Genomic DNA, 17044 nt, shown 5'->3' with positions numbered 1-17044 from the left:
ATGTTTGCTATCCCACGCCTTTAGAATGAATGTAACCCTGCTCTGCATAGGTTTAGCCACAACTATTCGTAAACAAACCTAGGAAGCTGGTACCAAAACTGTTAAGTTGTGTAAGCTTGGACTATTTACCGAATGAACAGTAACAGCACATCTCTCAAATATCAGTGAACCAGAACGACAAACATGTACAGCCGGGTGGTAACCAATCGTCCACAGCCTTAGAACAAGAAAATAATAAAAGAATAATATAAAAAAAAAAACAATTTTTTAATTATAAACTTTGTAACTCCCAAAGTAAAACAATTTACCTATAGGCCTACATATAAAATTAACATACAAAGTATAAATTTATTATTCTAGCCTCATTATAACAAATAACAATGAATATTTTCACTTTATCGAAAGAAATAGTCCTTTTATATTCTGAAAAAGAAAACAATATTTGTACTCTGAAAATATTCGTTCTAAGTCGCAAGAAGTTACTGGAGCATATCTGAAATATGATACAGTATATCTTACTATCATCAGGTGAACAACTACTTTGTGAATCTAATAGTGTATCTCGTTTGTGGCATATACTGTTAAAACCGTAATAATTGTTTCCAAGAAAATTTTTAATTTTCTTTTGTAATCACAGCTAGGAAGTTCGTATCGTAATTCCGATGTCGAACTTGGACTGTAACGCAACCGAATGTATAGCAGCACGAGACGTCAACATTTAACGAACTATGTTAACATTGTTGTATGGATACAAAAGCGTTTTTGTGAATTTAATAAAGTTAGGTCTGGAGAAGATACTATATATACTGTATTCGTGTATTATGGAGTTTCGTGAGTCATATCTTTGCAGAGCAGCATAGGCACATATGCGGGGAGTGTGCTAAATGTGCCTGTGGACACCCTAATGAGATCGCCTAATTTCTGGTGGAACTCCATTCTCATAACCTTCCCGCTCCCCGGATCTCACGGTCCCAGATAGGTATATATGGGACATGTTGAAAGAATCAGTTTTCAAGACAGATGACTCACATACAAACATTAACGAATTACGCGAGATAACGTCATTTTTGTGTCCTTACAGCAACTTTTTCATCAGTATGTTCAGTAATCTTCAGAAACGTTATGAACAATGTGTGGCACGTAATGGTACATATTTTGAAGACATACTGTACCAATACAAATAAATAATATTTCAATGTCGTTTGTTTTTCCGCATATTTTATAAAAATAAATAAATTGGACAAATCTACAAAAAATAAATAAATAAATAAATTGACGGTCTTATTAAATAAAAACTCTTGTACATGTGTTTATATGGCTTTTACTTATACAGTGAATAGTTCGTTTTTAAGTCGTGTATAAATTATTATTCTTGACTAATAATCACTATACACGTCGTGTATAACAATACAACTGTTATACAGCTACGTTATAGTTTCGTCATTATTTTATTACGAAAGGTACGAATAACTGAGATTCTTTGTTGCATCCGACAGTGTACGCTAGTGTGCCGCGCTAAATATCGATGGTACAACTGGATCTGATTGATTACCATATTATATTTTGATCCAAGAGTTCAGCTACAACAATATTATTCTAATTATTATGTACTCTTTAATTTGTTCTTCTGTGGTTACAAGAAACCATCATAAAAATGACAATCGATACGAACAGCTGTTAGAGAGACGGCCATTTTTCTCTGTATACAGCGCCTAAATAGAGGGTTTCATGTGTATAACTACAGCAAAACATTTCCGATGTATATTTACACACTGTTTATATATTCATCGCTTATGCATGGTTTATTAATATGCATGGTATTTAAGGACATTAATTTTATCATTTGTGTTTTTTAATATTGGTGTCGGCGGAGATTGTTGGATATTGATTTCTACTCTTGGCGGAAATTGATTAAAATTTTGGAAAATACAATTATTTTGGAATTGGAGTATTAACTCAGTATGAATATTACTTTCCAAATAATTGACATTAAAGGTTCGTTGGATTCTGGTAAAGGTGCGGTATGGCCAATAGACAATATTTTGTTGGATTGAAACTGTTTTTAACACACATTCATTAAAAAACGAAAAAAACTTGCAGCGCTCAAATTAACATTTTCAATAGTGAAATGTTGAATTCTCCGTCTTTTGAGTTCACTAATGTAATCAGAACACCTGGAATACCATGTAATGTAGCCTACTTGGATATATAGCAAATTCAAGTGAAAAAAAAATCCGAATAAAAAACTCAGAATACGAAATTCACTATAAAATGACGCAAGAGTAGTAATTCGCGAAAGTGTTCATATTTCGCTATTAGAAGTATATTTCACGATTTGTCGCGATTCTTTTATCTGCATATTATTAGTGAGAATCACTTAATTCGTAAAGATTAGTAAAACTCTATTGTATATCTACTATGTCATGATTTTCGCGATCGCTATAAATACCCGGCCCTGTTTATTAATAATATTTTGTTCCATCTCTGCATAAGCCTCGTATAAGAATCGTACCTACACTGTTTATTAGTAAAACTGTTGATGTTTATCTTGGTTCTTTTTTGCACTTCATATTTACATTTCAAACAATAAGTAACTTGTATCTAATGATGTCATTGTGTCTCCGATCTTGACATTATTTTCAACTCAATTAAAGCAGTCTCCCCGCTCTGTCCTACAGGAAAATCTGTTAAACGAATTCGATGTAATTGTAACTTTCTTTTCTCAGCAACTTTGTAAACTTTGTAGAACCATTTAAGATTTAATTGTATTGATTGAGGATGTGCGTTTGTAAAGGACACTTAACTTCTTAGTTTTCAGGTGGGACGAGTCTAAACCGAAGCTTAGACCCGCATTTGAGACAGACAATCTCAAATTAATGTTTCCTGTAATTCTAGGGGTCTGTCAGCACTTCATTTCCCATCTCACGCAGGAAAAATATCAAGGTAAGGAAACCTAACCGATGAAGAAATTAGTAGAGACTTATATGAAAATAAAAACAAAGAAAAGAAGTGGAGTAAAATTATGGTAGCAGTAATAGTTGTAGTGGTCGTTATTATTGTTATTATTATTATTATTATTATTATTATTATTATTATTATTATTATTATTATTATTACTATTATTCTTACTATTATTGAGACTATATATTTTTCTTTATTTCATTGTCAGTTATATTTTGTTTCCTTAAACAATTTATGTTTTATAATTCTTTCTGTTATTGTACACAAATTTATTCCTCTAATAACACATATTTATATATTTTCTTCCTCTTCTTGCAAAGTGTTAAGCTCTGTCGATGTTACGGCCGCTTTGCTGAATTTTCAGTTCAGTTTTTCTTCGGCTGGTCCGGAGATATTTACTGACTTGAATGGTAATAAAGGATGTCTTTATGAAGTCTACTGCGATGCATAAATAAAATTGCATATGACGCTTCTATAATTCAGATAATGTTTGATATACTGGGTTATACGTTCTAAATGTGGTTCTTGGTCGCAATGGAATAACTAACAAGTCACCCGCGACACGCTGCTTTTCTAATCGCATAATATTTTCTATCTAGAAAGTTCGAGACTCATCGATATCTGCAGCCAAAATTCGAGTAACAGGAAATGACGTCATAATACTGCGCGATTGAACTAAATCGGGAGCAATAGCCAGTGTTTCCAATCGAGTTTAAATTCCCGCGTATTGGGTTATTCTCATCTATCTTTCTATCTTATATTATGTGGGGGGGGGGGCACAACTCTCGAAGGCAATAGAAAAGGGGCTCGAACTACGAAAGTTTGAGAACCGCTGTAATTTAATACCCATCTTTGTTCTGATAAGTTGTATTAATTTATCAATGTTTTCTCAAAATGACCGTCATAAACTTATCTGATTTAAAAATACAATGTTTTATTTTTTATTTCATTTCCTTGATTAACGTTTTCGGTTTTATAAAAACCATCTTCAGATCATTATTACCTCTTGAATCGAACAGTTACATTGAAATAAAATGCGTTACATTAAACTATGGTTTGTTAAAAGTAAAATCATGCAAAAGATGTCATAAAACTTTAATATATATACTGATTTAAAACACTGTTAAAATATTAAGATTAGAAGTAGGTCTGATGTGAAAATTATTTTGTATAATGTACAGCCTTACGCTTACTTTCAATTATGAAAAGGTATCCTATGATTTGAATCCGTTTTTTCTACAACGTTATTAAATGAATAACTTGTAAATAACTGATAATAGTTTCGTCTAAAATTAAAAACTTAGAATTATTGAGCAATAACATAGTAATTTTATCCTTCAAGGAAGGAGATTTGAAAAAAAAAATCAAATATTTATGTACAGTAAGGTCCGAAAGTCTCGTCACCCCTCCTTGTTTGTATGTTGATGTGCATCCATTTTGAACATGTCATAGCAGATGTGTGACAATGGTTGATACTTTACGTTCCAGCTTGTTTAGTGATCCAGAACATCAGTATGGCACCATCATTGTCGCGGCACAAAATGATGCGGCGCCATGTCCTGTGTGAAATTTTCCACAGAAAAGGCGGTGTGATTTCCCTTTGGGGAATAATTAAGCACCATGTCTCGAAACATCGATACAAAACAATTGAAGATTTGAAGCAAGCTTTTACAGAGGCATTCAGGGAAAATTTCACACAGGACATGGTGCCGCATCATTTTCTGCCGCGACAATGATTGTGCCCATATTGATGTTTTGGATCACTAAACAAGCTGGAACGTGAAGTATCAACCTTTATCATACATCTGCTATGGCATCTTCAAAATGGATGCACATCAACATACAATTAAGAGGGGAGGGGATGACAAAACTTTCGGACCTTATTGTACATAATAAGAATACTTACTGATCAATAATAATAATAATAATAATAATAATAATAATAATCCTGTTATTATTAGGTTGAGAGGCTTTTATCATCCAGTCTGCTGTAAAAAAGTCTGAAAGTTAGAATTTATAAAACAGTTATATTACCGGTTGTTCTTTATGGTTGTGAAACTTGGACTCTCACTTTGAGAGAGGAACATAGGTTAAGGGTGTTTGAAAATAAGGTGCTTAGGAAAATATTTGGGGCTAAGAGGGATGAAGTTACAGGAGAATGGAGAAAGTTACACAACACAGAACTGCACGCATTGTATTCTTCACCTGACGTAATTAGGAACATTAAATCCAGACGTTTGAGATGGGCAAGGCATGTAGCACGTATGGGCGAATCCAGAAATGCATATAGAGTGTTAGTTGGGAGGCCGGAGGGAAAAAGACCTTTAGGGAGGCCGAGATGTAGATGGGAAGAAAATATTAAAATGGATTTGAGGGAGATGGGATATGATGACAGAAAATGGATTAATCTTGCTCAGGATAGGGACCAATGGTGGGCTTATGTGTGGGTGGCAATGAACCTCCGGGATCCTTAAAAGCAAGCAAGTAAGTAAGTAAGTAATACTAATAATAATAATAATAATAATAATGTCTATGTATTCAGTGTGACAATTAATTGTTGTAATGTTTTCTATGTTGGTTCTGCATATTCCTAATTGAACCGTTGAGAAAAAGCAAACATATTATTTTTTCTCCCACAGAAGAACAAAAAGTTACTATTTCCCTTTATGTACGAAATCTTCACTTTCTTTTTGTAGAGACAGAGGGTTCGGAGAGCGACATGATAAGCCATTACTTGTCTTCAGTACGTGAATGAGACGGAAATATACAGCAAATTCCTCTTACCCTTTTGAATGTCTGTGACTGCGAGTACAATACCCGCTTTGGACACTACTGCATTAGATCCTCAAATCTGCTCAATTCCCAGAAAGTCCTGCAGCTGATCTCTTCCATATTTATCGATGACTTAAAATTATATAAAATGCAGAGAAGGGAATGCGGAATTTGGTAGTGTTGGTGGAATTAAAATTGAAAATGGTACAGAAAACTGGAGAACCCCAGCAAAATTGCCTTACCTTTCCACCATGAGTACAATTCCAACGCTGGAAATCGAACCTTTAGTACATGAAATGGCAAGTCTGGGTTTTAACACTGAACTATTCAAGAAATTTCCATTTTACTCTGTATAAAAATGTTGGAACGAAAAAAGAGGCGTCCGCTTACACGTCTTTGAGGCGTACAAGGGAAAGGGAAGTAGGACTCCCAGACTTGCCTGACCTCAAATAAAAATGTAGTCAGAGCTACGCTTCTGGCGCCTTCTTTGCCTGCTCAGCATGTCTCTCATACAGAGTGACCTCATTCTTTGAAAATATATAACACCTGAAAGTCTGAAAATGGCAGCAGTAGTAGATGCAGTGTAGGAAAAACCCGGTACACACTTTAGCCTAAGGATACGCCGAAGTCTTTCTGCAAATTAAAGCGAAATGAGAGATTTCCCCTTAATCTGGACTTTAAGTAGGAATTTTTCCATTCCATTGTGTACGGTTCTACTCATAGAGGAAACTCGGGGTTTTGAATATGATGATGACGATATAATAATAATAATAATAATAATAATAATAATAATAATAATAATAATAATAATAATAATAATAAATTATTATTATTATTATTATTATTATTATTATTATTATTATTATTATTTTCGATTAATTAAAATGTGTCTCAGTGAAACTTACAGCAGAGTCCGTATAGGCCAGTTTTTATCCGATACTTTTCCATTTCACTGTGGGCTAAAGCAAGGAGATACACTATAACCTTTACTTTTTAACTTCGCTCTAGAATATGCCATTAGGAAAGTTCAGGATAACAGATAGGGTTTGGAATTGAACGGGTTATACCAGCTTCTTATCTATGCGGATGACTTGAATATGTTAGGAGAAAATCCACAAATGATTAGGGAAAAAACTGAAATTTTACTTGAATCAAGTAAAGAGATAGGTTTGGAAGTAAATCCCAAAAACACGAAGTATATGATTATGTCTCGTAACCAGAATATTGTACGAAGTGGAAATATAAAAATTGGCGATTAATCCATCGAAGAGGTGGAAAAATTCAAATATCTTTGAGCAACAGTAACAAATATAAATGATACTCGCGAGTAAATTAAACGTAGAATAAATATGGCAAATGCCTGTTATTATTCGGATGAGAACCTTTTGTCATCTAGTCTGCTGTCAAAAAATCTGAAAGTTAGAATTTATAAGACAGTTACATTACCGGTTGTTCTGTATGGTTGTGAAACTCGGACTCTCACTTTGAGAGAGGAACAGAGAATAAGGGTATTTGAGAATAAGGTGCTTAGGAAAATATTTGGGGCTAAGAGGGATGAAGTTACAGGAGAATGGAGAAAGTTACACAACACAAAACTCCACGCATTGTGTTCTTCACCTGACATAATTAGGAACATTAAATCCAGACGTTTGAGATGGGCAGGGCATGTAGCACGTGTGGGCGAATCCAGAAATGCATATAGAGTGTTAGTTGGGAGGCTGGAGGGAAAAAGACCTTTGGGGAGGCCGAGACGTAGATGGGAAGATAATATTAAAATGGATTTGAGAGCGGTGGGATATGATGGTAAGACTGGATTAATCTTGCTCAGGATAGGGACCAATGGCGGGCTTATGTGAGAACGGTAATGAAGCTCCGGGTTGCTTGAAAGGCAATAAGTATTATATTAAGGGACTTACACTATAAGGTTCTTATAGGCCTGTAACAAAAGGTACATTAGGTGCAAAATAAACATGCTTCCATTAGTCATGTGAGCCAGTCGCTGCCCGAAGGTGGATTTACAGACAAATTGACACTAAAGGAGATCGGTCATAACACTTTTATCTATAAACAGACAAAAAAAAAATACAAATAAAGAAAAAGTAAGCGGAGTCTTGCATGAGAAATTTGTTAACGTATAAACCTAAGCTCTAAAGCAGCGGTGACCAAACCTCGAACTGCAGTGATTACATGCGACAGACAGCCTATGAAGTAAGGAGACGGAGGAAAGGTAATTGGCATGACAACTACAACCAGTGGTTGTTCCTGTACTAACATCTTGATCAATCCCGCGGATAAAAATATGAAGCTTCGTTGTATCAGTAATGTCACTGCAGTCATCAAGAGCCAGTGAATAATATACTATTTTCCTTGCTTCTTTTTTTAACCTTCCTCTTGAATATAATCATGAATTTTCCAAATTCTTCTCTCGATACCTGGTCGAGTAATTCGTAGATTTTTCAAAATTAAAAACTTCTTATGGACAAATTATTTAAGCTATTTTAATCATTAATCTTTCGAGAAATTTTGTTCTATTAAAAGGCTTTAAAGCACGAGATATTTCAAACCCCAATAGGTTACATTTTTTTATGTCATCTTTCTCTTCCTGGCTATGATTTAAGACATGTCAATTCCTGGCGTTTAACAGTTCGTTGGCACATAATATTGAATCAGTTTTTCTACAATATGATTATTAAATGAATAACTAATAAATAGTTACCCTCATCTAAAGATTAAGAAGATTAAAACTGAGATAAAATCTAAAAATTCATAGACATTTCGCAGCACGCGCTACGAGCGTACTAAGCTAGCTCCGGCTATCCCCTGGTTATTGTACAGAATTCAAATCATATCCTATCGCTAACACTGGTTTATGAATACGAAAAACGCTGATCATCCACCGGAAACCCGCGCTAAAAATGTCTATGAATACGGCCCTAATAATTTTATCATTCTAGGGAGAAGATCTAAAAATGTCAATATTCATGCACGTACAGAAGAATGATAGAAACACATAGTGGTCAATAATAATAATAATAATAATAATAATAATAATAATAATAATAATATATTATTCAGTGTCGCAATTAATGTTTCTGTATACTCCTAATTGAACCGTTGAGCAAAGTAAACATTACATTTTGTCCGACGGAACAACAAAAAAGTTCTCCTTCTCATTCTTTACGAAATCACCTCTTACTGCTTTTAGAGCGACATGATATCGCCACTGTGTTGCCTTCAGTACGTGAATGAAACACACAGCAATGTACAGGAAATTCCTCGTGTATACCCGTTTGAATGTCTGTGATTACACGATGTAATCACGACACCCGCTTTGGTCACCGCTGCTCTAAAGAATTAAACAGAAGTCTTCCGATGGGGACTTAGAGTCTGACAGCCGGTCATTGTTTGTCTAATTGTATGATTCATGTATATCAGTCAGAAGATTTTCAAATACATAACACCTTACATGTATGAATTATTTATATTTTAAAGTAGAAGAGTGTAGCTGTTACTGAATTATCCAATAAGCTAATGTTAGTCACCGCGATAGCCGCATACAATCGAATCCATCCTTGAGCATGAATTTCTTCCTCTTGACAACGATATCTCCAATTTTCTCTTTGTAAAAAGTGCTGTTACAGGAAGGCTTTATTACTATTGTGAAATCTGTTTCAATATTCAAATTTCAAATTCAAATTCAAATTTATTTACAGTTTACATTTGAAATGAATACATATGTATGGATACCCGAAATGAGCATATGCTCGTGCTCGGGTACACTCCAGTAGTCTACATAAATTTTAAAGGGATCAAATAATAATGCTGATGATACAAATAATAGTAATAATAATAATAATAATAACAATAATAACAATAATAATATAATAATAATATTATTAGCATAATCGTGACAGAAATGATACAAAGATTGTAATACAAAATAATTCATTAATAATAATAATAATAATAGTAATAATAATAGTAATAATAATAGTAATAATAATAATAATAATATAATAGTAATAAAACAAAAATATTTACAATAATAAAATAAATACTAAGACGGATAAAATAAAATATAAAACCACTAGCGAGAGTTAACACAACTTAAATAAGTATATAATAACCGGAAAAAATGACGAACTCGCAAATAAACAGAAAAGTTCTTTGTATCACAGACGACAGCAACCGCCGTATTGACATTGTGTTGTGCATTAATGGTAGTAGGGGGGTACCGAAAGTCTACGTAACTGCCGTTCTCTTCGAATCTTCTCGTACAATCATGGGAATTTAATGCTGCAAAAACAAAATGTCTACGAGTCAAACTGTTTATTGTTACCAGGATAAATACAAATAATAATGAAATATATTAATCTAGTTTCAGTTATAGATCTCCCCTTTTGTGAAAGAGGTATCATATCATATTATTTTATGAATGGTGGGGAAAATATAAATTTCAATAACTCTTAAGTGACAAGAGATAGTGACAAGTACAATCAAGTGTATCTGTGACGATGCTAAGGAATCACTTATTGGAGATATACACTGTTATTAATTAAGAAAACGATCTATTTGTATTTATTACAATGTTTTATCTTATAGGTTACATGCATCAGATAAATACAATAAAAATTAGTACCATATAATGCTAGTAACACTTAAAAAAATAATAATAAAATTTATCAAATATCATACAAATATTTTCACTTTATTTTTAAACTTAAGAATGTGTAAATTGCTTAGGTCTGGATTATTTTTCAATACTGAATTGTATAGTCTTCGTCCATAATTCCTACTGTGTCTTAATCCAGCTGTAGTGTGGCATTTAGGTTCTGCCAAAAGAGTTGGGACATTTCTTCTGGTGTTATATATATGTTTTTCAGCTATAAAATTCATTCGATTTTTGTGAAAATATATTAGTACTGTATGTTTATATAGTTGCTCAATTTTTAGTACTTGGAATTCAGAATAAATAAATTGTGTCGGATAATCAAGTGGTTTATGCAGACAAATTTTGATGATACGTTTTTGTAGTAATATTAATGGAGTTAGGATAGTCTTTGTCATTCCACCCCATCCTATTATTCCGTATTGAATAACTGATTGAAACCAGGCTAGATAAACAACAGGGAGAACATAGATAGGCATATATGCACGAAGGGTTACAAAGTTGTGAGTAATAGAATCACAAATTTTGATAGCCTGTACCCATCCAGCACGTGATACACAATTTGTTTGAATCATACTAATTATTACGTTTCGTGATATGAGATTGTGCTTTTTGATTTCAGGTGGGCTTAGAGAAGCCACAGAATTGGCGAAGAATCTGTCCGAAGATTCGGTGGCAACGTGTGCTTATGGGATGCGACACAACTCTTTTCAAAATTCCAGAAGTGAATTTCGAGTTTATTGCAGAAATTTCTTCCAACCAACAATCCGCAAAGGAATTGCTCAATCCTTTTTATTTATAGCACCAAGACTGTCGAATTTCTTCGGGCTGAGGTAATTCAATTCATCATATCTTACATACCATATGTGCATACCTGTTTATTTACACAGACTTACATACGCGCTTACATATACAGGGTGTAAGGGGTATAAGTGCCGTCCTTTTCACAGTCCTTGGGGACGATCTACAGGATCAAAAATTTCCATACAACATAGGGTCAAAACTTTATAGTTTTCCCAGGAAAAAATATTTCTTGCCTTATTTTATTTACGTTATACTGCTTATATCGTGAGTAAAAAATTACGAAAACAATTACATCAGTAGGTACATCTAGTAAAGAATTAATATTACTTTAAATAAATATTTGTGTGTTCTATTACGTTTTCGTGAAATTAAATAATAAGTAATGCTTAAATTTGTTAATATTCTGGGGTGAGAGACGTGGCAACGTGTTTGGCAGGATTCGTGCTGCTGACAGTAGTCTGCAAAGATGTGCAGATCAGCTGAGTTCAAACTCCCTGTCCATAGGTCTCCTGCCGAGCGGATACCTGTTGAGTATAGGTAGGCCTATTCGTTAAAGAACTTATGTCATTCACAATTCAGGAATATCATATGTTATTAATTTGTAGAGAAAGTCTTCGTAATTTAAGTCCGGGAAGAAGGATGTACCGTCAACGTTTTCCGCAAAGAAGGTTATTAATCGTCGAACTTTTCTAGCAATTTCTCAACGATTATTCTAAACTGGGAGATCCTTACCCCGTTTCGAAAATCACACAACCAGAAATTTCTTTAAAAATGATGCTGCTTTATGGAAGCGGGAGAGATTAAAATTTTGCTTTAGAAAAATAATTCGTGTGATTTTTGTGCAGTAAACCATTATTGTTTATTTTTTAGACGTACAATAAAAAGGGAGCAATATTGTTAAATAAAATGTAAATTTAACATTCTATTAATGAGATTGAAAGTTTGTATTTGCTACTCGTTTTATGTAAACAGCAATTGCCCTGTCCGCCTCTGTATTAGAACAGAGCATCTGTTTTGTACCGGTATGTCTGTACCTGCTTGAGCTGTACTGTGTACTTGTAAACCCCTCCTCCCCTTCCAGCAACGTTGCAAAACGTTTAATATTGTAAACGTCAATAATAGTTAAATAGTGCAATTATAAAAATTTGTGAGGACTTTTTTCTTCCTTATGACATGAATAATCAGCAGTTAAAATAATGACACTAATACCCCTTAAAGCCTGTATACATAGATACATGCTTGCATACATGCTTAATATACAGGTTGTATTGTAATATGTGGGATCCGATTCACAGTCACTTTGTCTATAGAAATAATACGATGAAAGGGTAATGGAACGGAGAAAAATTCTCTCCGGCGCCGGGATTTGAACCTGGGTTTTCAGCTCTACGTGCTGATGCTTTATCCACTAGGCCGCACCGGATACCCATTCCGGTGCTGGACAGAATCGTCTCAGTTTAAGTTCCAACTCTTGGGTTTCCTCTAGTGCCCGCCCTCTGCACTACGTCATAGATGTCTATGAACGTAGGACTGAAGTTCACACATGTGCTGAGGTGCACTCGTTATGAGTGACTAGTTGGCCGGGATCCGACGGAATAAGGGCCGTCTTAAATCACGAAGTGATTTACGCATATCATATATATTATTTTAATTTGCCGAAGTACATATGATATTTCCATGCAGATATTCTGCGTCATCATACGATGAAAGAGTAATGGAACGGAGAAAAATTCTCTCCGGCACCGGGATTTGAACCCGGGTTTTCATCTCTACGTGCTGATGCTTTATCCACTAGGCCACACCGGATACCCATCCCGGTGCCGGACAGAATCGTCTCAGTTTAAGTTCCAACTCTTGGGTTCCCTCTAGTGGCCGCCCTCTGCACTACGTCATAGATGTCTATGAACGTAGGACTGAAGTCCATTACTCTTTCATCGTATGGTGACTCAGAATATCTGCATGGAAATATCATATGTACTTAGGTACATTAAAATAATATATACAGAAATAATGCCTACAGACAGAATGTCAACTTTTTTTTTTAAATTCAATACCAAAATGTCTAATAGTAAATGTCTACACAAATAATTTCTATTCTCGTTTATTTGTCTACATAATGATGTCTACATATTTTATGGTTCACACTTAAATTTTCATCTTCTATAACATTCTCAATATACAGCTTCATTCTGTATGACAACGCTCTAATGTACGTATGGATATCATGGTTTTCCTTATAATATATATTGTATTTCCGACCATGTTGTCCACCTTTTGAAAGTTCATGGTATAGGTTTTTTTAATGAGGTGTTTATTCTTCTACGTCCAGCTAATGACTGAGCAATTAACGAATCATTGTCTCGTTGGTATTTCTGTATCGTCTCTATGAATCTCCATATTAAAACACGGTAAGATATAATCAGTAGCTGGAATTTACCATACCAGTCCTTAACCTTCTTGAACTTGGTTATATACTCTCCATGTCGGTGGTACAAATCAGGGTCGAACTGCACGTCGACTTTCACGAGCTGGTCTACCTCTAATATAATATTGTAATCTATATCACAGCCTAGTATAATTATACAGTCACGAAGCTTGAGTTGTGAGGGTGCTAGAAACAATACACTGTGCCGGTACTGTTTCGCATTGTCTGTAATGAAGCGATATCAGCGATCCTAGTGGTTAGCAACTATCTATGGCTGCATATTTACTACTTATTGAGCTTCGTGACTGTATATACTATACTGTGTCTATATATTCTGCCACTTCAGTTACGTTTTCTGAGATGGTAGCCTAGATATCTTCATAGATTTCAACGAGATCATTAAGGGGAATAAACGACAGCGCCATTAAGAGTCGCACTTCATTTCTTAAAACGCTATTGTTAAGATAAGAATCTCTTAAACCGACACTGACAACTTTACGCCGGATATTTTGGCACAGGTGGAATAAGCACTCCTTTACAGCTGCATGTGGAAAAACTGTAGATGCTGCATTCATTGTTGCTTGTTTAAAATCCATGAAGATTATTTCAGATTATAAGCGAAGTTTAGATGAAACAAACAGAGTTTCCACTTCCTAAATGTAGTTTTGCTAGTTTGTTCTGTTTTTCGTGAACATATACGACGACGTCGAAGACAATAACTACCAGTACTATCGAAATCACAGAGCCAGTGCACTTTTCTGTTTAGAAATACACCACAGAGTACAACGAAATATAAATTCTGTTCCCTCGCAGATGTAATATATACCTTTTCAACGGAAAATATTTTAAATTTAGGGTAAAATGCATTAGCAAGTAGGGAAGTATTTTATATTATAATAATATTGAAATTGGATAGTGGATACGTGGTAATTAAATATGTAGCTAATGTAATATGTCCACAATGATACAGATGTTTCTGAATTTTTTTGTGTGTTTTATGTAACTTAGTTGTTCCTTTGTTTTCCCCGTTTAGATTTCTTCCACCTATCACAACTTGCTAATCACACAACATGGCTTCCCAAATAACGTAGCACTTCGTATCTTACAAAATGTTTTTTAAAACTTTAATTTCGTACTCTTCCTACGCCATTTTTTTCTTTGTTACTTTTATATTTAAAAATTCAATGTAAGTTCAGAATTTCATGCATTTCCAGACCTGCCTGCAAGATATACGGAATTTACAGCGTAAATATTGGTAAATAAATAACATTCCTTTATGTTTAGAAAGAATTAACGCATAAAACGAAGTACAAATAATTTGAGAGGTTCTTTAGAATTTCGTTATACTGGTACTTTATTGTAACGTAGTTCAATAAAACGAAATTTCACGAAAATGAAGTAGGTACTAGCAATTAAAGAGGTTCCTTAGAACTTCGTTATATTGACACTTTATTGTAACGTATTTAGATAAAACGAAATTTCACGAAAATGAAGTACTAGCAATTTAAGAGGTTTTTAGAAATTCGTTATACTGATACTGTATTGTAACGTATTTCGATAGAACTAAATTTCACTGAAACGAAGTACTAGTAATTTAAAAGGCTCCTTAGGATTTCGTTATACTTGTACTTCATTATGCTATATGGGATTTCGAAACTAGCACTTCACGCTTTCTGGTTATGAAGTCAATAGTAACAGAGAAAACCTATCTTGACTTCGACGCTGCAATAAATTTCTAGTGAATAATCTAATGACGTAGCGATTATAAGACAATGCACAGGTATAACTGAGGTATTTTGCAATTTCCTTCTTAAATTAACTCTTGATATAGATTCCATTAAAATATCGCTTTTTCAGATCGCAACTTTTCCTTATCAGGCCTTTGCACGGACCGAACATGGCTGCTAACTGTGCTAGATCTTATGATCCAATACGCTTACTGCTTATCCAGACGAAGTGGTCTTGTGCGACCCTAGTAACGCGATATTCAACTACGCAAGCTCTCTACTCGAGACCCTAGTGCCCGGTTTTTTTATGTAGACCTACTAAATACAAATCACCTAGATTTCGTTTGTTTCTAATTTCACATTTTAATCTCATTACGTTATTATATACTAGCCGTAACGTGCGCTCCGCTGCACCCGTTAGAAATAAATATAAAGTAATTACATAATTAAAATAGGACATTTGATCCAGGGAACATTCGTGTTTGATATAAGGATACATCGTTTATTATGTTACTTAATTTAAATTGTATTTTCATAATTAATATGCGATCATTTTGATCCAGAGACCACTCATTTGGTCATAAAAATTATTTTAGGAAATACAGGAAACGAATGTACAGAATAGCTTATCAAGTTTTCTGTGCATAAGAAGCTATTTTAATCTTACCTGTCCTCGATTCACTCAGAAGTTACTGTAATAACATTATAGCATTATGTCAATTTAGAGAAACTACACTTTCCAATGGTGAATTAATAATTAATTATACAAATCGGTTAATTTAGCTTCTGATATTACTTCATACAAAAAACAGAAACATTATCTGTAGGCTATCTTTCATAGCTTTCGATTGTTGCTGTCCAAGGCCCCTTATAGACGAAGTCATTTGTTTTTTAATTCATTACACGGCCTTAGATGGCAGTTATTTTAATTTTAAAACACATTTATCTCATTAAATATCAGTCCTATCAAAATTTTTCAAGGAATAAAACTTATCGCAAATTATTTTTTAAAAAACTTTTGTTATGTAACATTTTCACAAAAATCAATAATAAGTGAGATATTTTGATTTATTTAATTCAGGCCCCCTTATAACCCCCCTTTTAAATAATGTATTTTGAATACCATATAGACTAAAATCTAAGTTACAACGAACTTAATTTATATTCCAATTTTCATCGAAATCCGTTTAGCCATTATCGCGTGAAAAGGTAACAAACATACAGACAGACAGACAGACAGACAGACATACAAACAAAAATTTCAAAAAAGCGATTTTCGGTTTCAGGGTGGTTAATTGTATATGTTAGGACCAATTATTTTTGGAAAATCGAAAATTACCAGAAAAATTTCGGCTACAGATTTATTATTAGTATAGATTGTACGTATTAGAAATACAAATGGTAATATTTAGTTCAATTTTTGCCGCAATAATATGCATTAAAATAATCCGTAAATCAATGTTATTTATCCTGTACGAAATAGTGATGACATGTTATTCATTTCCACGGAAAGAGCCGATGTTTGCCGAGGAGGGGCTTTGAATTGGAAGCCAACTCATAGCATCAAGAGAATGTATGCAGGAAGGTGCTCAGAGCAACCATGCATTTATATGCAACTACTTTTCCTGCATGTCTCTTGAAATGTATACGCGTAGGCTGGAATTGCGTGTGTGTATGTGATTTAGC

General features: G+C 34.0%; 1 protein-coding gene across 4 annotated transcripts in view; it reads left to right on the top strand.

Moving 5' to 3' along the window:
* LOC138703427 (cytochrome P450 6j1-like) overlaps positions 1-17044 on the top strand; it is a 65804-nt gene that overhangs the window by 32376 nt on the left and 16384 nt on the right. For all 4 annotated transcript variants that reach the window (XM_069831279.1, XM_069831277.1, XM_069831280.1 and 1 more), the window contains exons 4-5: positions 2819-2943; positions 11025-11235. In XM_069831279.1, the coding sequence (XP_069687380.1) occupies positions 2819-2943; positions 11025-11235 (336 nt within the window). The remainder of the gene's footprint in view (positions 1-2818; positions 2944-11024; positions 11236-17044) is intronic.

This window comes from Periplaneta americana, chromosome 7, assembly GCF_040183065.1.
Source record: "Periplaneta americana isolate PAMFEO1 chromosome 7, P.americana_PAMFEO1_priV1, whole genome shotgun sequence".
Taxonomy (NCBI): Eukaryota; Metazoa; Arthropoda; class Insecta; order Blattodea; family Blattidae; genus Periplaneta; species Periplaneta americana.
Note: the sequence above shows the minus strand (reverse complement) of the source record. Positions and strands in the feature narration are given on the sequence as shown.